Source organism: Streptopelia decaocto (assembly GCF_964273445.1).
Source record: "Streptopelia decaocto genome assembly, chromosome: 2".
In the NCBI taxonomy this organism is placed as follows: Eukaryota; Metazoa; Chordata; class Aves; order Columbiformes; family Columbidae; genus Streptopelia; species Streptopelia decaocto.
The window spans coordinates 139,777,818-139,802,750 of record NC_138655.1 but is presented as its reverse complement, the minus strand read 5'-3'; the positions used below and the strand labels follow the sequence as shown (position 1 = coordinate 139,802,750).

Here is a 24,933-nt window from a genome sequence, read left to right as displayed (position 1 = left end):
TGAGAAAATACAGTATAAATAAAATTTTAATGTAGATTAAATTTTGGGCTTCAAGTCAATCCAAGAACACCTTCTCTAGCTGTCTGATATCCTATAAAAGTAGTTTCTATGTGTACTGTAGAGGCCGCAGAGGAAGCTCTCAAGAGTTCTCATTAGTTTTCTGAACATAATGTAGATGATGCCTGAGGTAGTTGGCCATATCATCTCACTTTTGGGATGCCTTCAGAGTTTCATCCTTTAGGATGCGTATTTCCATAGAGTTTCTACACTTTCCACAGAGGACACCAGGAAACTTGAATTCGTAGATCACATGATCTTTTGCTGTGATCCTCGGTGGATTTTTCACCAGAACTTTTGATTTACTTTGCTAATGAAGCCTGTAGGGCAGGGACAGAGGCAGCTGAACAGTGCTGGTGAGCTGAAGTCTTTCACTTATATGTTGGTAGTTCAATTCTGGTGCAAGATTTGTGAACATTTGTTCCCTTCTGAAGATGGTTGCTCTATTGTTATAATGTGAAGTTCACCATTTGTGTTGTATGGCAAACTCTCAGATATTGAAAACCTTAGGGACTGAAATTGTGGCTCAAATGAACAATGCTTAGTGAAGAAGAATAGAATAGATATGGATTTTTCAAAGTGGATACTCTAAACACGCAACTGATTCTAGCTTCTTGTCTACATCATAGGAATGTAGAGGTTGATTTGGGTCTATATTTTTTAACCACCAGAGCCTACATGTTGTGCATAAATATTTTTTTTTTTAATTTAGAAAACCTGAGATATGTTTTTTCCTTTGCAATGTAGAAAGACATCAGGTGAAATAATAATAAAAAAGGAAACAAAAACCACACAAAACCCTACAAAGCCTTTCATGTGACTATCTCAAAGTGAAAAAGAAGGGAAGCTAAAACGCGTTGCTTTCAAATAAAACAAGAATTTCAGTGCATGGCGTATTTAAACTTGAGAAAGATGAAGGTGAACTCATCTTTTTGTGTTAAGTTTTAATTCATTTATAGAAAGCTTTCTTCTCCTAGCTATAATGCTATGACTTTGAAATGGGGTATCATTGAGTTTCATTGCTGTATGAGATGAGCTGTAGCAATATATGTAACTTGAAAATGAAACATTTTCAGGGATTCTTCCCTGAGGAAGGGATACTGGTATATATTAAAAAGCTATTGTTAATTCTTTCTAGCTCTTCCTAAAGAAAAACTTTGTAAACTGTGAAACTGTGTCTCTAGTATTCATCATTAAAATTTGTGTCACAGAAATATTACTACATTTTCCTGATTAGCTAGTGGTTTTTTTTGGTCAGCTATGTAGCTATATAGTTGTAGGACATGTATGTTATCATAGATCATACAATCATAGAATAGTCTGGTTGGAAGGGAGGAAGGGACCTACAAAGGTCATCTAGTCCAACCCCCATGCAATGAGCAGGGACATCTTCAACTAGATTGGGTTAGATGGGTTAGTTTAATTAAAACTACTACACTAAGGCATCTTACTGATTCTTATTGTCTTCCAGACAGACTGCATACATTAGAATTTTATACTGCTTAGGTTCCTTGTGGTCTTTTTGAAAAATGATTGACTGAGATGTTGATTTAAATGTACTTTTTTTTTTTTTTTTTTCTGGGTAGTATAGGTTTTGCTGCTTTTTACACAAGATAGTAATAACATTAAGACTTAGCACGTGAACATGAGGTTATGTGTATTTACAGGTACATCGTAAGTCTTAGGAACTATGGGCATTCTTTTTCTAGAATTTTATTCATGTATTGCAAAGATACCTCCAGTTCTGTGGTGAAATGTTGCTACTGCTGACAGCGCACATAACTGTATGATGCTGAAGATGAATGACTCTGCTGTCACTTACTGTCTCTCAGCTGTGGATGAGGAATTTAAGCAAACAAGATGCAGATTATTTTACCTGACACTTAGTGTAGGCTTCATACTCTTTCCAGATAGGCATTTTTTACAGTGTAATTTGAAAATATTGTAAAGGCATGAACACATACTAGCTGAGATAGAATTCTGTGTGTAATAGCTTGGTTTGTTTTTGCAAGTATGAGTGAGACATGACAGGGAGAAAACTTATTTTTATATAGCAAGGCATGCTTTATTATTGCAGGTTAAGGTATATTGGAGTCCTGTTTTCTAGCTAACTAGATGCCCACCCCCAGTGGAAAGGCCTATAAATCTCCCCTCTCTTCAAAAGTATAATAATTATAAAATTCCATACCTTACTGAGCTCTGCATCTGGCATGCGCATATATCAACTGCCAATCATGCTGCAGATCTGAGGCTTTGGACCTGTAAAGTGTGTTTACCTTTTCCTTTTGTATTCAAGCTATAGTTGTCAAAATGGAAGAGTAAGTGTTGAGAAGCAGTGGCTCTTCTCAGTCATGGAGTTTCTCCTGTGAGGAGAAAATAGGCTCATGTGGACGTATGATACTTGTACAAATTCCTGAATGTGGTTATTCCTGGCAAGGGAGGAACAGTTAACCACCTTTTTCCCTTGCTTCTGCTCTCCCTTCCTCTGTCTTGGGTGATTTAATGTAGACTAATGGAAATAGGACATTACTTACAAATTGTAATTGAACAGTATGAAGTACGACCACACAGAACTCAGAGTAACTACTGGCATTCTTTCCACTATGCCGTGTTAGTAAATGATGGTTTGCGTGTTTAGGTAATTGACCACCAGAACTGTCACATTGTGTAATCTCTGTGTTTTAAGCGTACCAGTTTGCAGATGGCTGTATATCTATTACTGTGAAAAGTGCCAAGGATGCCTCCTTATAAATGAGAAATTGATCTCAAGTGCCAGAGAGCATTTTGGAGCCTGCCCTGGATGAAAGTCGTGGCATGACTTAGAGTGCTGATAATGTGAAGCTAGTATTTACAGCTGTTTTCCATGCAGTGTTTTAAAACCTGACCCATAGGTATTTGACTTTTTTTTTTTTTTTCAAATGGTATTGAAATGTCTTTATAGAATCACAGAACCACAGAATGTTAGGGATTGGAAGGGACTTCGAAAGATCATCTAGTCCAATCCCCCCGCTGGAGCAGGAACACCTAGATCAGGTTACACAGGAATGTGTCCAGGCGGGTTTTGAATGTCTCCAGAGAAGGAGACTCCACAACCTCTCCGGGCAGCCTGTTCCAGTGCTCTGTCACCCTTACTGAGAAGAAGTTTCTTCTCATATTTAAGTGGAACCTCCTGTGTTCCAGTTTGTACCCATTGCCCCTTGTCCTACCGTTGGTTGTCACCGAGAAGAGCCTGGCTCCATCCTCGTGACACTCACCCTATACATATTTATAAACATTAATGAGGTCACACCTCAGTCTTCTCCAAGCTGAAGAGCCCCAGCTCCCTCAGCCTTTTCTCATAAGGCAATTTACAGCAATCCACTCCCTTAATCATCTTTGTTGCCCTGTGCTGGACTCCCTCCAAGCACTTCCCTGTCCTTCTTGAACTGAGGGGCCCAGAACTGCATACAATATTGCAGGTGTGGTCTCACCAGGGTAGAGCAGAGGGGAAGGAGAACCTCTCTCAACCTACTAACCACCCCCCTACTAATACACCCCAGGATGCCATTGGCCTTCCTGGCCACAAGGGCACAGTGCTGGCTCATGGTCATCCTGCTGTCCACCAGGAACCCCAGGTCCCTTTCCCCTACACTGCTCTCCAACAGGTCGTTCCCCAACTTATACTGGAACCTGGGGTTATTCCCGCCCAGATGCAAGACTCTACACTTGCCCTTGTTATATCTCAATAAACTTTTCCCCATCCATCTCTCCAGCCTGTCCAGGTCTCGCTGGATGGCAGCACAGCCTTCTGGCGTGTCAGCCACTCCTCCCAGCTTGGTGTCATCAGTAAACTTGCTGATAGTACACTCTATTCCCTCATCCAAGTCACTAATGAATATAATGAATAGTACTGGTCCCAGTACCAACCTTTAAGGGACTCCACTAGATACAGGCCTCCAACTAGACTCTGCCCCACTGACCACAACTCTCTGGCTTCTCTCCTTCAGCCAGTTCACAGACCACCTCACTAACTGATCATCCAATCCACACTACTTCAGTTAACAACAAGGATGCTGTGGGAGACTGTGTCAAAGGCTTTACTTAAGTCAAGGTAGACCATATCCACTGCTTTGCCATCATCTATCCATCTCGTTATGTCCTCATAAAAGGCGATGAGGTTGGTTAAGCATGACTTCCCCTTGGTTAAGCCATGTTGCCTGCCCCTAATGACCCTCTTATCCTTGACATGCCTTGAGATGGCCAAGGATAAGTTGTTCCATGACCTTTCCAGGGATGAAGGTGAGGCTGACCAGTCTATAGTTACCCGGGCCCTCCTTCTTGCTGTTTTTGAAGACTGGAATGGCATTTGCTTTCCTCCACTCCTCAGGCACCTCTCCTGTTTCCCATGACTCAGCAAAGATGATGGAGAGTGGCCTTGCAATGACTTCAGCCAGCTCCCTCAGCACCCAGAGGTGCATCCCATCTGGACCCATCCATTTATGGACATCCAGATTGCTTAACTGTTCCCTAACCCAGTCCTCATCAACCACGGCAGACTCCTCCATTGTCCTGACTTCCTCTGGGGCCTCAGCGGTACAGGGCTCCTCAGGACAGCCTCCGGCAGTGTAGGCAGAGACAAAGAAGGCATTCAGTAACTCTGCCTTCTCTGTATCTTCTGTCACCAGGGCACCAACCTCATTCATCAGTGCGCCTACATTTCCTGTAGTGTTAGTTTTATCTGCCATGTATTTGAAGAAGCCAAAGCTCAACTGGAATTGAATCTTTTGAGGGATGTCAAAGGCAACAAGAAGGGCTTTAGTGCAGTCAATTCAGATTTTTTTACTTCAGTGAAAGTAATAAACTTTAAAATAAGGAAGGATTTGGCTTCTTTGAGTCAGGTCCCGTTACTTTGTAGGCTGTTTGCCTTGTTCTCGGTCTCTGTGCCTTGGCTCAACACCTTGCTTGCTTCTGGAATGTAGTTCCCTGTTTCTCTGGCTGCCTTTTGTGTTCTGTTACCACATGGCTGTCCACCACTTCCCTTTAACGTGATGCCTGTCTTTGTGGCACATATTCACTTTGTAGGTTCTTACCAGCTTTTTTTTTTTTTTTCCGGAGGATCCTTCTGTCCTGTTCTCCCTCATCCTCAGGCAGATTTGAAGTTGACAGAATAAGGGCAAGAAATGTAAATGTTTTGAATGCATTTTCTCATCATTTCAAATGGAAGCTTTCTTTTCCTGCTTTCTTTGGGCCCTGATGCTTGAGATACCTGAGAAGAAAATCTGGGCCTATGGAGCAGAAGTCATATTTTTGGGAGAAGTGAAGCCTTCTATCTGCTTGGAAACCAAGCTGAGAAACTGAGTTGTCTTCTGGAATATCCTTCTGTGAATAAGGTTGGGAAGTAGATGAAGGTAAAAAATAACAAGTGTTACTTAATTTTGGGAGCATCTCATGGAATTTGCTCATGCCATTCAAGTCTTATTGCCACTGCAGCCACTGATACTAGATTCAGCTGTGAGCCTTAGGTCAAGAAGTGTTTAAGCATGTGTTTAAGAGTTGGTGGCTGTGGTGAGACTTGGGCAAATGTGTGGAGTTCAAGCACACCCTGCTTTCTTCAAAGTGGGACTCTACGGGGGAGCCTGTTTCTGTTGGTCTTGTGACATGGGTCACTGGGGCTGCCCAGGGTGTGAGCCAGGGCTGTGTTTCACCTGCTAGTCCCATTGCACCTCATTGTTAAGTAAAAAAGAAAAATATTTCTGCATATTTCAGGATGTCATCTCAGCTGAGCTGCCCAGTGCTCCCCCAGCCCCAGGAGAGTTCTGGGGAGCCAGGAGCCATCTGAAGCACAGGCCAGCAGGGGCTGCTGTAGGAGTAGGAGATGGAGATGATTTGCTGCCTCCCTTTTGGAGAAGCCCTCCTGGAGGGTCTGCTCCTGCTGTCCTCTCTTCCCTCATACTACACCCGAACTTGCTTGGGCTGAGCAGTGGCTTCCCAGCACAGAGTAGGTGTCTGTCGCTTACTCACAGCTTTGCATATTTAGTATGTTCATAAATTAAATACTATGTTTCATCCTTACGATGCTAGAATTAACTTCAGAGGGCATATTTTGGCTCAATAAATTTTAAAATGCTTTTTTGTGTTTATTGTTGCTGTAAAAGTGGACAGTGGCATTCATAATGCTATTTCCAGATGCCCTTAGATTATGGCTTTAATATCATTTGTCACTCAAGAACTTACTGATTTCCTTCAGTTCTGGGATGTAATTGAGTTGGGGATGATTACTTGCATCCTTTTGATTGTATGTTGAGTTTTTTCCTTTAATTCCTATGAAACAGTCATTAACTGTTTTGGCCACAGTTCTGTACTGGCTTGAGGCAATGTTACATTGTAAATCAATACATTTTCCAAAAGATTGCTGTAAATTGCCTAGATAGCATATGCATGGTTACTTTGGCTGCAATGCTGCTGCAGAGCCTGGATAGTCTGCCTTTCTGGGAACTCCACAGGCAAGTCCATCATATATTAAAAAAAAAAAAAAATCTTTTTAGAAAGAGCATGGTATTACTGGTGAAATTCAGACAGAGAAATATTGTACCCTTGGTGCTCATCTGTACCTTTTATATTTTGCTCCACTGGGATTACCCTGTCTTGAGGGATTTCTTTGTTTTCTGCTTTAGATTTCCCCCTTTCTTAGCTGTAGTACAGCCGTACCATTTCAGCTTGCTAGTGCAGAAAGATGTTGTGAATTCAGTTGCTGAATGAGCCCGGCCTGACTGCAAACACTAACATTGCTAGAGAGATGCCAAAGAGTTGCAGGTGAATCTAACCTGATCTGGACAACAGCAAAACGGTAAGATGGGGCTTGTTTAAATCTCTGGGATTAATTACGTGCTAGAGTTTCCTGTTTCAAACCAAAACCCAGTTATCACATGCTTCCAACTTGAGCAGGATTCATTCTGTGCATGTCAGGGTGGGTTTTCTTGAGAATGCTTAAAATCCAGGCAGAGGGAGGCGGTGGGAAGCTGGGGACGCCACATGAGACCTCTCGGCAGCCACCCTGGTGAGACTCCCCGGCAGCACTGCCTGCGGCTTGTAAATACCAGGGAAAAGGTAGGGGAAGGCTTAAAAGCGATGCTTTTCTCGGTACAGCTTGGTATTTCTCTCTCCGGCAGCCTTACTTATTATTGTATTAAGAGAATAGTATGGGCAATTTTTTCCGATGTATGCTTGGCTGAACGCCCTCTGGGACGAGTGAGTGAAGGACGTGATCAGCCACTTTTTCATCTTGCTAACAAGTCTGTGCATCTTGCAAGATCTGAATAAATGTCTTTATATGTTACAGATTTGCTTCTTGGTGGAAGATAAAATTAAAATGAACATTTATAAATACATGCTCTATCATGGACATCAGAATATCTTTTTGCCTTGTTAACCTCTGGGATTATTTTATTTCTCTTGCATGCTATCTTTATTTAATAAAATAAAAAATGAGGTAGTCGTTTTAAGGAATCATTCTTGAATGCTTATGTAGAATTGTGTTGGCAGTGGTTTGGATCTTAGTGGAATATTTCAGTGTATGAAAGCTTAGGGCAGCAGTGTGTTCACGGAAAGAGGAGGAAAAAAGCAGCAGTTATGATTAGTACAGTACAGAAAGATTAAAATGTGGGAATTGTATGGAATAATTTGAATTATTTTTGATGACTTAACTGACAGCTAGTGTGCTTCAGTTGTAGATCAAGCATGTATTAATCTCAACAGAAATCGGGTGTAACTGAACAAAAAAAATATTTCACCATATGCTCTAGCATTTAAAGGAAACCAACTGTGGTAGCTATGGTAGAGTGCTGAAGTATGTTTTTTGCTATTACTAGTTAAGGGCAAAAACAGAGGGTTTTGCTTCTAGAGGAGCATGTTTATACTTTAAGCAGTATGTGAATTATACTGCAAGAAGAGATCAGTTGTATATCAATGTGGGATCAAATAACTAGTTTGACAGCAATTCATGCTTGCTTTTTCTGTACTTGCCAATTAAGGGTTTTTTCTTCTTAGTCACTGACTATGATTAAAGGGGGAAGGTTCAGTCCTATCTCAATTATTTTCTGAAGATTTCATTATTATTTTGCTGGAGTTCCTTATTTTAAAAAATTGTTTTCTAAATGTGTGACACTGTATGTACTGCAATGCAAGTGCTGTGAAATGGGCTGTTTCACACTTTATAGGAACTTAATTTCCATAGTTGTATCTCAGAAAGTAAAGATGCTTTATTTTTTTTTTTTTAATCAAAAATAACCTTGAATGTTTCTATTACAATCATTATTTCTCCTGCAAACATTTAATGGAAGTTTTCCTTTGCTTATATTGTTACAACTATGAATAAATTGCAAACCTTCAGTGCATTTGCCATTGTTTAATGCGTAGAAGTAATCCAATAATTTGTGTTTGTTCTCATGTTGTACAAGAAATGAAAGTCCATAAACTCTTAGATTCATGGGATTTTTTTAAAGTAAATTTTAAATTACAGTATTTCTAAGTGATATTTTTTCATCTACATATACATATATGTGAAAGTTGTTGCTTCATCCAGCTTTCTTCCTCCAAGTATTTTTTTTTTCTCCCCAAATGCAAAACCATCAGCTCTGTTTGCCGTGTTACTACTATGTCTGGGGTTCTCACATTTTAGTTTTCTGAGCTTAAGAAGTCAATATTGTTCTGTACATTTTTTTATTGGTAAATAATATTCCCTATGGTAACATTTGGTTAAACATAGATTTGAAATTAACTATGGGGGAAAAAAATATATAAAGTGGAAATGTGGCCAAAAGTTAAGAATGCATATGGGGAATGTAAGAAATACATAGCATAATAGGTGGTTAGTGCTGGATGCTCTGTAAAGATGAGAGTCTTCTCTGTGTGGATCAGTTTTGTAGTGAGGCTGACGCCTGTCACAGCGGGAAATAAGAGCCTACCTGAGGAGTGAATGTTTTCTATAGTCTCCTTGGTGTCTCTGACTTCAAAAAGTTGGAGTTGAGCAGGCTGAAAATCATCAGTGTCACATCCTGGTGCAAGGAGATTAGCTGGCCTTTGAAGTCCTATAACAAAAAGGGTCATCTAACTGTGTCTTTTTAAGTTATTTTGCAGAATAAATCTTAAACAAAACCAAACAAAAAAATCCCTAACACCAAACATACACACAGAGTTTTTAACATTTTTCCCCTCACACTGTAAGCCTGGGTGGGCTATTTAAAAAGCGGAGCTCCAAGCAGGTACTCTGCCTCAGGCAGGTGGTTCTTGTTTCTCCCAGATACCCCCAGGCAAGAAGATGGATAGTACCAGTGAAAGTGCCTGAGATGAGGCCTCACTCAGCACCAGTGTGCCCAGTCCATGCCAAGGGGTGGCTGGCTGGGCACTGGGAGAGTGGGTCATGCAGCTCTCTTGGGCTCCAGCTGCCTGAGGTAAGAGATGATGTCGCTTAAGGGAAATCCCATCATCGTGCTGGCTGCCACCGAGCTTTCACCTCACACCAGTTTGGACATGTTGTCCTGGCCTGACCTGCGTGGTTTGTAGGAACTTGCTGGGGTGAGAGCTTGTGGAAATGCTTGGCCTGGGTCGGTTGAGGCTTCAGGCTGTCAGCTTTGGTGACTTCTCTGTCTGTGTGGGAGTAGATGTGCCCCTGGAAGCTCACAGGAGCTGCCAAGCAGATCCAGACAACTTTGTTGGAGTTATTTCCCTTTCAAGTCCTGGCAAAATATTCAGGTGTCAGGTGGTGCTATATGTGGTTTGTAAATTGAATTTTGTAATACTAGCGTTAACATTTTCCTGAATGTTTCAGTTACTGATACAAGGATTACTACAGTTTACAAACCATGCTGGAATGAAGGAGAGTATTCTGGCAAATATTAATTGAAACAACAGAGAGACCATGAAATACTGGTACTCCAAAGCCTACTTCTGAACTAAAGAAAAATGTGGTTGGTGTTCTTAAATCAGAAAGAGCAGGTTAAATATTGTTTTCTGAGTTTGCGTTCCCTTAGGTAGGTCCAGATTGGCTTCCAACATCTTTGGTTAGGTTTGTGTTTTGATACCCTGGCAGCAAGGTACATGAATGGAAAGTTGATTAGTTAAGGAGCAGACTCTTAAGAACTTTATTTTTTTAAGTCCTACGATCATAATGCTAACATCAGGACAGTTTATCGAAGCAGCAGCTCCATGAGTCATGAAGTGCTTCTTCTATGTACATGATGTCTTCTGGGTTTTGGTATAGTTTGGTAAATACCTTCCTGTGACTACTTTTTGCCTTTGAGATAAGTTTTTTGTATATTGTCAGAATTATTATTATATGCATCTCTTTCATGTGTGGCATATTTTTCACTGATATCTTCTATTCCACTCGCTACTGCAAGCATAGATACAGTTCTGGATTTTAGCATAGTGCTAAATGTTGAATTCAGGGGGGTGATTTTGTGTTACAAGATTTTTGAATCAACAACATAAACAGATCATTTTGCCCCTGTAAAAGTAACTTTCAGGCTCTTCCCTGTGCTGCTGGTGAACTGAAGTAGTATTGTGATCTTGCTCTTTTGTTTATCATATTCCTGGGTGGATGGTCTTTCTCTAAAGTTACGGTCTCAGTTCTGGACTGGCTCAAAGATGATGCAGAAGCTGGAAGTTTTATCTGTTAGTTGTCTTACTCTATGATGGTACGCTAGTCAAAAATGGTGTGAAAATTGTGGACGGGGATTTTTGTTTTATTTTACAAAAATTTTTAGAATTTATTATTAGAATTTGCGTAGGTTAATGCTACAGTAGAACTTGCTATCTCATCCTGCAGACTAGGAGATCTATTGCAGCTTCTGATTGTAAAAGATTTATGATAAACTTCAGCTAGACATTATATAAATGTAATCTCACAGGAGCAAACATCATATCAGCAAGCTTTTGACGCATTATTTATGATTTTATCCTGGAAATTTTCTAAGATTCATGTCAGTTGTATTTTAGTTTTGCCACATAGGATGTTTATAATTTAATATTAAATTGTATACAAGTTACCTGAACCAATGTTGCCGTGTAAGCAGAGAGAGAATAAAAACACTAGACAAAAAGCATAATACCTGTTAAGATATGGTGAAAGCTCAGCGTCATTTAGTTCATTTCTGATGCTTTTCAGTCTATAGGCTTAGACCATTTGAATACATCCTCTCATAGTTTATGAAATGTTTGTGTAAGTGCAAAGAAAATGTATTTAAACCTGCAGAGAATATGTCTAAATTATGCTTGCCCAGACTTCCCTGTAAAGAATGGATTTTTTAATGAACAAATGGATTTTGTTGATAAATATTGGCTATACAAATGTTATTTTAATGTCATGCAGAGCAGTTGTCTTGAAACATTCTAGAGCTTAACGATGGGAGTGGCTGGTTTTGCTGTTGCCTGGGAAAGCAGTGGAGCCACCACCAATAACTTTCAAATTAGTGAGAAATTCCCCATGTTTGGCAAAGTAGTCCAGATGCATAAAATTATATAATTATGAAATGTGATTATACTGTTGGGAGGCAGCCGTGAAGGAAAAGCCGCACAAAATACTTGCAGTCAGTTTCAATTTTGTGAAATATTTTCATGAGAAGCTTAATGTGCTCTAAGACTGGAGAACTTCTCACTGATGTTCTGACTTTAATGATAGGTGTGATTTTTAGCCCATTTGATTCCTGGGATTTGTTGTTCATTGAAAGTTATTCAAGATGAACTCACAGCTTTGGAGGTGCAGATTGCCACCAACTACAGAAAGCTTGGCTGTTTTGTGCTGTTATAACTTTTTCTTTGGAATTGATCTGAGCACAGTCATAACTCCACTGCAGCACATGTTTATGCTTGAACACATCAAAGCAGCAGCAGTGGTTTTCACTTCTCCGTTGAAATGCCTAGTTTTTTTTTTTTTTTTTAAATTGAGTATTAGCTTTATGCTGTTCAAAGAATTCTTCTTATAAAATTACAGTTGTCCTCCTTATGATGAGCTCTTCTATCAATTTGAAACCTCTCCATTTTAAGTTTTATACCTCTTTGCAAGAAAAGATATATTGGAGTGTTCTTCATATTCTGAGTAACTTCAGATACTATAATCTTCATTACAACCCCCTGACAAAATTCTGAATTGTGGGACATGATATGTCTGCAGGAGTTCTGCTATTTTTTTCCAGCATGACACATTATGTACCGAGAGGCAAGTTCCATGGTGCTTTAATCCACCTTTTTGCTTTGAAAGTTATTGTGCTACTGCAACTCCGACAAACCTGCAGTAGCTTCTGGAAAATTTGGAAAATTTCTTTAAGACTTTTCATTTGTAGAATTCTGTAGGCAGGTCATTTATCTGAGGAGAAAAAAAAAAGAAAAAGAACAAGTTAAAAGAAGAAATCAGGTGTAAATGAGATTGAAACACAAATGAAGACTCTCTTCATTTAATTGTTTGTGAAGCTGGACTTGTCATCCTCACCCGAACTCTCAAACTTCATGAAAGAAAACAATGGCAGAAAGGTGTGTGGCTGTTATTAAGATTTCTGGGAAACCAAGTTGTAATATAGGTTATTCAGATCTCTGAAGAGTACTTGCACAAGAGAATAATGACCAAGTTGAAGCTCCTTTCTGTCTATACCTTTATACTGTGCTGATTTGATAGAAGATACCTTGTCAAATTCAGTGGTTTGGAAGATAATATGTAAGAGAGCAGATCTAGAAAGGCTCAGAGAGCTTGTCTTTCCTTGTGGCGTTGATCTGCCTTGGAAGCTGCATTTCTCAAACTGTAGGGTTTTTGACCTCAGAGATGAAGCATCTAAGAGCAGAAGAGATTTCTTTCTTGGTAGTTGAACGAAACTTCAAAATGCAGAATAAATGCAGCAGAATAAAATAAAGAACTCTCATTACCTAGTTTTTATTCTAGCTTTTGCTAAAGGTAGTAAAAAAGGAGCCTTGGAAGAGAAGGAAGGAAAAAAGAACAAATGCAGAAAAAAGGGAAGGGAATTAAGTTGTTGTTATTATTGTTATTGTTGTTGTTGTTATTATTATTATTAATATTATTATTATTTGAATGAAGGAATTGGCCTGAATGAACGAAGAAGTGCCAACCTAGTTTACCATTCTAGGCTTGAATTATTTCTTGGGAAGCCCTTTTTAATAGTCTGCTGAAGAGAATGTGAGACACCCATTGATTAGTAAAGGATGGCACAGCATGCTGCTTCAGTGCAATGAAGGTTGTTGTCATACCTGAAAGAAAATGGTTGTAAGACTTTTCCACCTGAAAATGCATGTTTTGCAAAGACAATTGTATAACCTATCCTGTTACATTTTTCTTTTTATAAGAAAAGTGCTTTTCAGCATATATATGAAGAACAGTTTTGAGTTGTTAAACTATCTTTGTCTGACTTTTCAGTCTGAAAAACACTCTCTGGTTCATTATAATTATAAATGAAGTTTTTATCTCATCATATCTCATTACTTTCACCTGACTTCTGGCTCACCAAATAGAATTTAACTGACTTCTTAGTTGGGTAGTTGGGCTTTAGTCTTATATAATCAGTTGCATGACCAGATCTGACCAATAGCAGTATTTCTGTTGTAGTCCCTGCTTGTAGAAGAACAACTCTAGTTTTTATTTTGCAACAGAAGTACTTGATGGTGCCTGTGAAAGAATCAAGAGACTTGCCAGGATAGGCAAAGGAGCCTAAAGAAACGAGGGAGAACCTATTTTCAAGTCATGGAGTTGTTTACCATTTATTTTCTCAAAAAACCTTACCAACACCGCCTCAAAATTTAGCAAGAATAGGCATTTTGCTGTCAAGTCTCTCAAGATTTCTCACACTTGAACGTGGCAGTGGGAAGACTTACTGCACTTATGGATATACTTTAGATAACTTCATGATTGAGGGGAGTGTTGGAGGATAGAATAAAATTATAAACCTGTAAACTCAGAAAGACTTAATATTTAATGTTCATACAGAACTACTAGTAATGTGCTTATGGAAAGAAAACTGTATGAACTTGCACTAGTGCATGCAGCCATCTGTTGGAGCAGGAGGCTGATATGGGAAAGGGATTGAAAATATTTTTTTAATCTTTATTTTTAAATGCTGTTCATATGGTTACAGAGGAGGATAGACAACAGATACAAATTTGTAACTAAGTAAGAGTATAGAAACCACCTGTCACAATTTCATGGGAGGGTGTTTATGCATAGACACTTTCTCCACCACTTTGCTGGTTACCAAGGAGTTGCTGGCTGGCGCCTGGTGCTGGAAGCCGCCTCTCCCACATCAACACCTCTGCTGGTCTGCTCCTCTGCCCTCCTGTTTGGTTCAGTGAAGGAATGACCCACCTGCTTTGGGATGCAGTAACTCTTGAACCGGGTTAATGGAAGCAGTAGCCTGGTTTGAACTGCAGGAATAGCTTGAATAGCCTATTACATGCCACTTACTTTGAGGGAAACCTGAGCATTGTGCAAGTAAAAGGAAGAATTTATTTGCCAGGCTTTATAGCTAACACAGGTATTGTATTTTGGGGCATAAGTACAGAAATAGAGCAAAATGCCCTTTAGATCAGCTCCGTTGAGTTTCTGTCTCTTTTGATGTACGTTACAGGCTGTCAGGACTTCTGCACGACCTTTAGCTGAGACCCTGTCCTTAGGTGACTCCTCCTGATGACTGTTATCGCAGAACAGGGGTTTACTTTGAGGACATATGTGGGCTTTTATAGACCTAAAATCTAATCTGGGTTCTCTTCAAAATCAGACTTTTTTTTCCTGCAAGAAGAGGAACATCTACCTTAATGAACTGAAAACTCACTTTTCTGAAGTTAGGCTATGCTATGAACAGAAAAAAAAATAGAAATGCTCAGCTCCACCTTCCCATGTCCAAGGGATATACAATCATGTGCAGTAATTCCTAACTCCAGGATTGTGGTTGATTCAGTAATTATTCTAATACTTATGTGTTAATTTAGCAGAATAAATATGTGACATATTTGCAGGTCTGGCACAGTTGGAGTGGTGGTGAGAGGAAAGAGTTGTGTGAGCACTGCCCATAATAACTTCCAGTATAAAACTTTATTTTTCCTTGAGTGAGGTGTTCGAACTTTTCAGATTTATATGATCCTGGGATTCATCAGTTGGCCTTTGTGTGAGAATGACTTGTTTCTCACTTGACAATTCAGCAGACATTTAATCTGCTCATTGAATTCAGCGTTTCAGACAAACACAGAGAATTAATGTCAGAGCTTCCAGTTCAAAAATTCTTCCATCTGGCACTTCAGTGACCTTTTTATATTTGCCTTCTTCCATATGACATAGACAGTTGGTTTAACATCAGCTTCAACTTCAGAAATAAAACAGCCATTTTTGGAGAGTGCCTTTGAGATGGGCTGTGGGAGATGTATGATAAGTTTGTGGTGGGTACAGCAAATAGCACACCCTATTCCCAGATACCATTTTCAGTCTCCGAGCTCTGTTTTCCATTGCATTTGTTAGTTCATAGCTAGCCTTTCTGGCAATCTCTGTGCTAAAATAAAGCTGAACAAATAATACCCAAGAATACGAATTGTAGTTCTGGGGCACAGCTGAGCATGTTACCCCTGGAGGTTACTAGGGAGAACTGACAGGCCATCAGGACAGAAAAATAACAGCCTATTTTCCAATAATCTTTTTCCTCACATTTTCCGCCCTTCCTTGTGTGACTGTTACTCTATTTCTTGTCCTTTGTTTTTCTCCTATACTTTTCTATCTTACTTAAGCTCTTCTGCGGATCTTTTAGCTGTGCCCATCAAACATTCAAACCGAAGAGGTGGTGCTGGTGATTACAGGGAAGGGCGAGTGTTGAAGGACGTCTTTCACATTTGGGCCTGATTGCACTGGTAGTTCTGGTATGAACTCGCTGGTGATGTCGTGCAGCATTACATGCTCTACTTCCCCTTTCAAAATTGTATTCGCTCCCTTATCTCATCACTCGTTCTTCCTTGATCTTTTCCTGCATTGTAGCTTTCTCACCAACTGAACTCTCTTCTTGACCTGTTTGTGTTTCTGCTTGTTGACACAGCAATATTTGCTGACCCTGTCTTCTCACGAGAGTGCTACCAGCCAGGCCAAGAAGAAGTGGACAGGCCTGTGGTTATAAAAAGAAAGAGCTGTCTCACTGCTTTGTTCTCCAAAAAGAATCATTCTCCAGGCAGTCGCATTTTTATTTTGAACAAAGCTGCTTGTAATACTCCAGAACATTCCCAAACTGTGTTTTATAAGTAGCAAATGTCAAATTCCAGTGCTGCCAGAATCTGCAGATGACTTGTGTAGTTCTCAATTGCCATGGTACCAAGGCACGATAGAAAATAACATGCTTATGAAAGATAATGAAAACTCATATCCAGATAGGATTTTTTTCAGTGAAAATGAATGCTGGCCTTATGCTTTCAGCAATTCAGCTGTTGGGTTTGTAGTCACTTGGCTATTTATGATTTTTTCTTTGTACATCTGTCAGCTAAATGCAAGTGCTAAGTCCTATTCTCTGTAATAACGAGTTTGCTGTGCTACCTTCCAGAGGGCTTTGGCTCTACAAATTATAATCTATATCCTCATAACATTTCACTTTAAAAAACCCAAGTGCTTTACAAAATTACTTAGTGCTCCCACTTTCTGCTAGTGATAGGGGCAAGATCATTATTACGAACAGAAAGATGGAATTGTGGAGAGGTTAAGTGGTTTACTTGCCTCAGGTCACTCAGTAATTTATTTATTTTTGCTTGGTGGGTGCTAGATCTTGGGTTCCCTGTGTCAGATCCTTTCATACTGCTTCTCTTGGAATGGTACAATTGGGGGAAATTCAGATATTTTGTTCTAATATTTCAACAAGAATATTGGATGCTTGTTATGGTATTTACCCAACCAATCACTTTTTCCCATGATGAACACAGTGGCAATGACCAATAGCAAATAGTAGATGGATGGCAATTTTTTAATATTTTATGTAAGCTCATAGGTACTGCATGACCAAAGTAAACATTTGTAGGATGTTAAATGTAGGAATTAAAGAATAGATATAATGCATCTCCCTAAAAGATGTGATGAGCTTCAGAGTAGTATGTTTGTACACTATATAAACATCTTTATTTTTTTTTCTTCTTTGTGGTAGGATGTCTGGTCTGTTGTGCCAAAGTAGATTCTTATTTGTTATTGAAGATATCTTTATACGTATGAGTAAATTCCACTGATATGGGACACTAAGCACCCTAACAGATGATTAATTCAAGAGACAATCATGACTGGTTTTAAAATTCATGAACTGTAAGGACTAGAAATTACTTACCTGTTTTAACTGATCGCTCTCACTCTTTAAATGCTATATTACTTTAAACAGTAAGTGAATTAATTCAGCAACCTTTAAGTCTAAGAATCATGTTTGTTTGGAACCACTTAATTTTGCTGACTGTGATGAAGTGAAAAAAAATCTTGCATTGAAACTGTATCACAATAACTACAATAACTAAATCTGATAAACTTTTTTTGTTTTTTTTTACATTAATCCCAAATGCAGATTAAGGAGTTTTGCTTGAAGTGATATAAGGTAATTCAAAGAGACATCTCTATTTAGAAATGGGTCCATTGGTGTTTATACTGATTATTCTTTATTTAATGGGACTTATTATGGAAATTATGCATGGAGCAAAACCACACTTGTGATTTTTGTCTTTCACCTTCAGCATTAGTCTTTATGGGAGAAATTTGGCTGTTTGCAGACATTATGTCTTGAACTGTGATAAGTACTGTGAAGTTAGGATGGGGGCAGAAGGAAACTGTAGCCCAGTGATCCTTACTGATGGAATGATCACTACAGTTGTTTATCCTAGAGAAGCCTCGGGATCATCTCAAACTGACTGTGAGACCAAGTGGGAAAGAGGGGAAAAAAGACAGTCAAAGCTGTTTTGTTGTCTGTCTGTCTTCTGATTCTGATCAGCAACTAAGAAAGTTGCAAACTATGCTATGCTTTTGTGTGGTTCTAAGATGAGGATTTTTGAAGCGCCCTTTCTTTAAGATACGTGGTAGTCACTTTTTTATTTTATAATAAAGAAAACCACAGAGCAACACTAAAATAACTTTTAATACCCAATTATACTAACTTTTGTGGGGCTAATTTTTATTTTGCTTTACATTTCTACAGTCTGTGACAGCACAAAGAATATTGGAATTGACATGAATATTCTGATTTTCTAGGTAAAGCGTCCCTTTGCTATTTCTTTCAAAAGTAGAGAAGAACTCTTCAGTCAACTGCAGTGACTATGCTGTAGGTTTTAAGTGGCAAAATTACTTCTGTCTCATCATCTTTCTTTTAGTCTTACCTTTTTAGTTGAGACTGAGTAAATAATTGTGGACAAATTTTAAAAGTGGGTTTATTTCAGTCATCGGGGTGTGAAGAATGTGCGAGATACCAGTGGTTGCCCTGGTGACTAGTTGGTGTATTGGCCTAGCTGTTTAGCAGCAGAACATGGAACAACTTGGAGAAACACAACTGTGTATTTAACATTATTTAACATCACCCCTGGGCTCACAGACATCTTTTCTTGAAGGCTGGGATCAGGAACTCTCAACTACTAATACAGTTACCTTGATGGGTAGGAACAGTCATTGCTATTTTCAGATTAAATCCTTTCCCACAAAGACACAAAGTCCCTGGACAATTTCCAAATGCTACTTTGGAAGTGCTTTTCCAAACAGTAACTTTAAATACAAAAAATGAGTTTCTGTAGGACCTCTCTGTTCTCTGTGGAGAAGGACAAGATTCTTTCCAAAGGCACGTTGGGTGTTGGAGCCTAGTTTAGTTTTTCTGGGACTTTCATCTCGTAACCAAAGCAGACACTTGGGGGATGAATGTCCTACATGTGAAGTTCTCTGGTGTGAATACCGTACATACCATTACCATTGCATTGTTTTACCTTTTTTCCATGTAGGAAATACATAAATATATATATTAATTTATCATCTACCCCTTGTTCCTGCCCCTCTGTTGCCATTTTTGCTAACATCTGTTTTTCAGCCTGCTTCTCCAAGGTACCACTGTTGAGATTCCTGCCAGGCAGGACTGTAGGTGGCACAAAGCACCTGTACCCTCAAGTTTCCATATCTGGGGCCACCAAATGTGCCCAAAGTCAGAGGTGGTGAATTGGTTATTCAGTTCCTTGAGCCTTTACTATCTGATATAAGGTTTGAAAGGATGGTAATATCTGCTTGAACAATCCTTATATGAGACAGTTTTTTGGCGTATTACCTGTTCTACCTGTAATAATCTGTAGTTGTTAAATGTGTTGATTGGCCTATTTTTAAATCCTGTTTCCTGTAAAGGAGAGAGCATAAATGAAGATCCAATTCCTCTGCTGCCCATAGTTGTGAGATTTGCTGGCAGAAATACCTCTTCTGAAAGTGATAACTGTGATTTCATTGCATCACTTTTAAAAGCCAAATAGCTTCTGAAATAGTTAATACTTCTGAAAGTTACGCTTTTAATGTTGTTTGTGGTGGGAGAAGTATTAACACCAAATCATGGCAGTAACTCCAGAAGGGCAAAGAATCACTTAAAAGTGTTGACAAACGTTAGTGTTTACTTGTATGATGACTTCTGTTAAAGAAACAGTAATTAAAACTGCTTAAGGGCTTATGCTATTTGATAGACAGAAGTTTCTTTAAATGTATATCGCATTCATACTGAAAAATTCTTGCCTCTTCTTTCTCTTGATTGCATTTTATAAAACATACTTGTCATCTTGTATATGACAAACAACGATGTCACCTGTATTGTCTCTATATACGTTTGAGATAAGTTCTTGTAATAGTTAAGATGCCATTGGTCACATCTTCATGTAGCATTGGTTTTAGGCTGTGGTGGCATTTACAGCATCTCAATGAGTGTCTGGGCTCCACTGTTTTAAGTACAGCATTACATAGGTTAATAGAGCAAGGGCAAGGCTCTTACTCTTGAGTGGTTGGTTTTTTTTTTGGTAACTGTAGCTAATGCAGATATTCAACAAAATCATGCAGTTTTGAGGCTGCACTGGCAAGAGATAATTTCCACTACTTTCTGGATTGTCATCTTCATTGGAGTACACACAAGGGTAGTTCTGTGTGTAGGGTTAGTAAAAGAATAGTCCACACTCTGAAGAACCTGTGTCTTATGCAGATAAACAGATGAAATGGGGTAAAAAGAAAGGTCCTGTCTTAGAGATAGCAAGATGGATGCAGAGGAAAATTCTGACTACCGCAGAGAATCACATGGGCTCATCTAAAAGACGCTGAAGATGAACCTGTGTCCTTTGTAACAAATACTATGCTTTAGCTGGGAAAGGGTCCTTACTCTCTTAGGGAAAAAGAAGCTGTAAGTAAGAGGCTAGGTTAGGCTTCTCTTGACTACCAGCAAGGAATTGGCAGGCGGTAGACAGTGGTTTACTGGTCTAAGAGCTTCTGGTGCTAAGTATTTGTATATATCAGTTGAGACACTGAAATTTATAAGAATCACTTGTTATGCAGTACAAGAGAAAAATGATACTTCAAAGGCTGAATTAGTGTAATAGAAGAATTCAAATCTATACTGTTCCCAAAATGTGATCTGGTCATGCTGGTGAGATCTGAGATAATTTGTATGTGCAGGAAAATCTCCAAAATATGTTATGCATTAGTCTTGCTCAGTACACTGTTGCTTTTTTACATGATGAGTCACTATAAAGTCCTGCCATTAGCTGGAGCACAGGAGTGGCAGGTCAGGGCACCCACGGCCCCGGGCAAAGCAAGGCTATGGGTAGCTGAGCTCTTGCTGTTGGAGGGAAACCTGAAATTACCTGAAATTAGCTGTGTAATTTTGAAGTTACAACCAGCGGTCATGACTGACATTTTAGACCTGCTCCTTTCAGAGTTCACCGAGCAGAGTTTGAGTGTCAAGTTGGACTTGGCCAATCAATGGCAGAAAAACAACCGCTTAAATATCGTTTCTCTTCAGAGTTTTATAGGCAGGGTAGACGAATTGGAAATGTGTACCCTTCAACAACAGCGTAAACTCAGCTCTGTTGGCTTCACAGTGCACTGTGGTCAGCAGTTGCTTGGAGAGAATGTTTTATTACTGTGGGGGAACTATCAATGGAGGTGAGAGGGAAGTGATGAATAACAGCTCATGCCAGCACGGGCAGAAGCGCTGTGGTTGCAGAGTGGCCAGAGGAGTGTGGGGAGTCCCCTTGCTTTTGTGCTTCTCTGCACTCTTCAGTCTTTGCCACTGGTGCCAATGGTGTTCAGCCTGTGCCGCCAGCGCAGCGTTTGACTTCTGAGCGGGGGGCTGGTTGATATACGGCTTGGTTTTAGTCTTTGCAAGGTTGAAGCTGGCTACTAGAAGATGATTGTGGGGATTTTACCCTACTCCAGATTTGGTCAAGTTATCTGAAGATGAAGTAGTCTCCCTTTAATATCTCATTCTGAACTAGTACTGCTTCCAGTAGAGATGATCAATAGGAACAGATGTCTTGCCCTCCCCCTGCCCCCCCCCCCTTTTTTTTTTTTAATTTAATGCTTTCTCAGCCCACATTAGAGCTAGGCATGGAGATTTTTCCTGTGGAAAAAGAAACTAGAAGCAGCACTCATGGAAGCATTATCTATAGTATGTTTGTAGCTGTGGATTCCGAACATTTTAAGCTGTCACAGGTAGCCTTTGGTAATTTGAAAGCAAAGCAAATACAGCTTTTGAACTTTTTGTCCCTATCTCCTGCCCTTGTTTTCTAGATCATAGGATTTCATAGGCTGAGAAACACTGATTTATTTGCAACCATGTTGATTAAGCAAAATGAAAGCACTGCTATTTTAATAGTAATTTCAGTTTACATTATGTTAAAACATCTTTGTTGGTAGCAAGAACACGGATCTGGAGAGGACAGTGGGAAGTATGTGGGTGCATGTCTGTGCATGTAAGTTGTTTAAGGGAAAAGAAGCCAATTAGTTCTACAAGAAGGCTAATTAAATATTCTTTGTGCAGCAGCTCTTTATCTTTTCTCTCTGAAGTAATATATCTTTTCTCTCTGAAGTAATAGACCAAATTACATAATTGCCTTAATTTTGGCCTGAGAGGGAATTATCATTTGTTATGAAGGGGGGCTATTCCTTTTCTCACTTAAACCTTGGTTAAGTTTTAGTCTTGAGAGCCACTTTAATGAGAAGAAATGTGAACCTTTGTAAAGCCTGGTTTGTAATGCTAGTAGTGTCCTTCATTAGAATTGACCTGGTGTGTGATCGTTTGCCCAGATGGCACTGTGCAGGAAGTGTACTTTACATTTTTAATGTACAAAAGAAATCTTTGATCTACTGTTACAGTGGATCATCAAACCCACAAAATATCGAAAACACAAGGTATAGCCACCTGGTATTTCTATAAACAATTGAAATAACATGGCTTTCAAGGCAAAGAATTCCTCAAGGGTAATGGCAAAGAATAATTTATTGGAAAAGTTTGTATTGGAGATACTTTGAGTTATGTGTAATGGTAAATATTTCTTTTTTCATGTTAACTATTTTATGACAACAAGTTTTCAAAAATGGTTAGATTATAAGTGCTTGAATGGAACATTAGACTTTTAAAATTGTCTGTATGTGAACAGTATGGTTGACAGCAAATTAACACCATCTATCCTTAAATACTGGCAAATATATTGGAAAAAGTACATTGTAGATTCTTTTGATTTGCCTTATGATTTAAGGAGCCTCTTGGGTCTGCTTGCATCACACTTTGTAGCTTTTCCCTGTTGCTTGAAAGCTAAAATTATTTATTTTCTTCCCAAGTAAAAGTTGTCTCTTATGGGTGACAAGAGAAGCTGAGGCCTCAAATACAACCCCCCCACCAACTGTGTGATTTCAAAAAAGGTCTTATATGTTGAAGTGTATTAAATTTTAAACCATAAATGTACATGACTGGAGTATCTAAGCTTGCTGTTCTGCACATTTAGTTCTTTTGAACTAGCAATAGCATATTTTGGTAGCTCAAGCAGCAAACTGCAGTCTTCGGGGCTGGCAGAGTCATACTTCACAGTAACAAAGAATTGAACTTCTCCACTTTAGTGTGCCATTAAGCTGCAGTCTCACGTTTCACAGCCTAGGAATTGATTTACTGATTTGATTTCCTGAGACATATGGTGATAATAATAATAACAACACTGTATAAGCATTATTTAAAAATAAAATAATATATTGGTATTAGATCTTTGGCAGACCAGCATCGAAATGCACACACAGACTACCATCATTTATTTAAGCTAAGTCTCATCCAATTTTAAACAAATGGAAGTCAATACTGCTTGTGGATACCGATGGCTAGATTGGAAAAAGTACTGAAGTGATATTGTTGACAAGAATGCATTGTATAAGAAAACACAAATGTATGAATTTTATCTATGTTGCTCTTCTGTCTTTTTCAGGACCTTTTAGTACACTATACAAAGATAGGCTTTTTATTGTTATGACTGTGGTATGTTTCCCCTATGTAAAGTGCATGCCCATGTAAAATGCATGTGGTGTTTGCAATTTTAATGTAGAAATAGAAAATAAATGCTTATGAAGTCCACTGCCTTTTTTATGCTGGTTGATATATGGATCGACACAGACTTTAAGCCTGGTATAGTCAATGAATGCTGTTTTTTTTCCTTTCAGATATGTGTCACAAAGATGTCTACACGGAACTGCCAGGGGATGGATTCAGTGATCAAACCTCTGGATACAATTCCTGAAGATAAAAAAGTCCGGGTTCAGAGGACGCAGAGTAGTTTTGATCCATTTGAGAAACCAGCTAATCAAGTCAAGAGGGTTCATTCGGAGAACAACGCTTGCATTAACTTCAAAACTTCATCTGCAGGGAAGGAATCACCTAAAGTCAGGCGGCACTCCAGCCCCAGCTCTGTAAGTGCACAGTTCTGACACCTGCATGTGGTGGAATTAATAACACCAGAGAAAGGTTTTCTTTCTTAAGAAGGAATTGGTTCCTTGGAAACAAACCAAAACCTCGTGGCTGCTATTTAAGATGTTTCCCATAAATATTTGTAGTGTTATCTATGAAATAGAATATAAAAACAGAACTTGAAAAAAAAAAGTATTTTAAAATTCCTCTCAGATACTATCTAGGGTGTCTTATGGGATTTCCAAGCATTTTCCCCTCCTGATCCTGTTATGGCATTAGAGCTGCTATAATGTTTATGTTGCAAATTTTGCAGAGGATTGCTTATTTATGAAGAGGAATTATTTCCCGTGAAGTTTAGGAAACCACATGAATTGTCTTTTTGACTTTTAGATTTAGGTTTTAGAGAAACATATCAGATCTGACAAAGTTTGTTTATATTTAAAATTCTGTTTTTAAAATCAAGTAGTAAAACTGACATTTATTTCCATGTCAGAAACTGTGTGTGTGTGTGTGTGTGTGTGTAAAAGAGAGAAGGGAGAGAAACGACTGAGAAGGGCTTGACAATACATCATCATTGTTGTTTTATTCTCAAGTATTTTGAAAGAAACTAGATAAATAAAATGTCATACCTTTTATGAATAATGCCCAGAACAGATTTCCCCCAAAGACTTTCAAAATTATCGAAAAACTATTTCTGTTATGCTTTGGCAAGAAAAATCCATAATAAATGTGACCTTTGAGTTGAAGACTATAGATCTAAGCAGAATGGATGTAACACTTTGAATCTTAGTTGGCATGAAATAATTCAAAAGGTTGATTGCCTTTTTTCTTTTCTTTCTTTTTTTGTTTTGTTTTGCTTTATCTTCTGAACATCTTCTGTCCTCCCTACAGAATTTTGACTCAATCCTGTCAAGCTTCTAAGAAAAAATGACAGAAATTCATTTTCTATAGATGAGCTTTGTTT

At 38.8% G+C, this 24,933-nt stretch overlaps 1 protein-coding gene across 2 annotated transcripts in view; it reads left to right on the top strand.

Moving 5' to 3' along the window:
* Window positions 1–24,933, top strand: part of CDK14 (cyclin dependent kinase 14) — a 320,901-nt gene that overhangs the window by 58,520 nt on the left and 237,448 nt on the right. For both annotated transcript variants that reach the window (XM_082044834.1, XM_082044833.1), the window contains exon 3: window positions 23,726–23,971. In XM_082044834.1, the coding sequence (XP_081900960.1) occupies window positions 23,726–23,971 (246 nt within the window). The remainder of the gene's footprint in view (window positions 1–23,725; window positions 23,972–24,933) is intronic.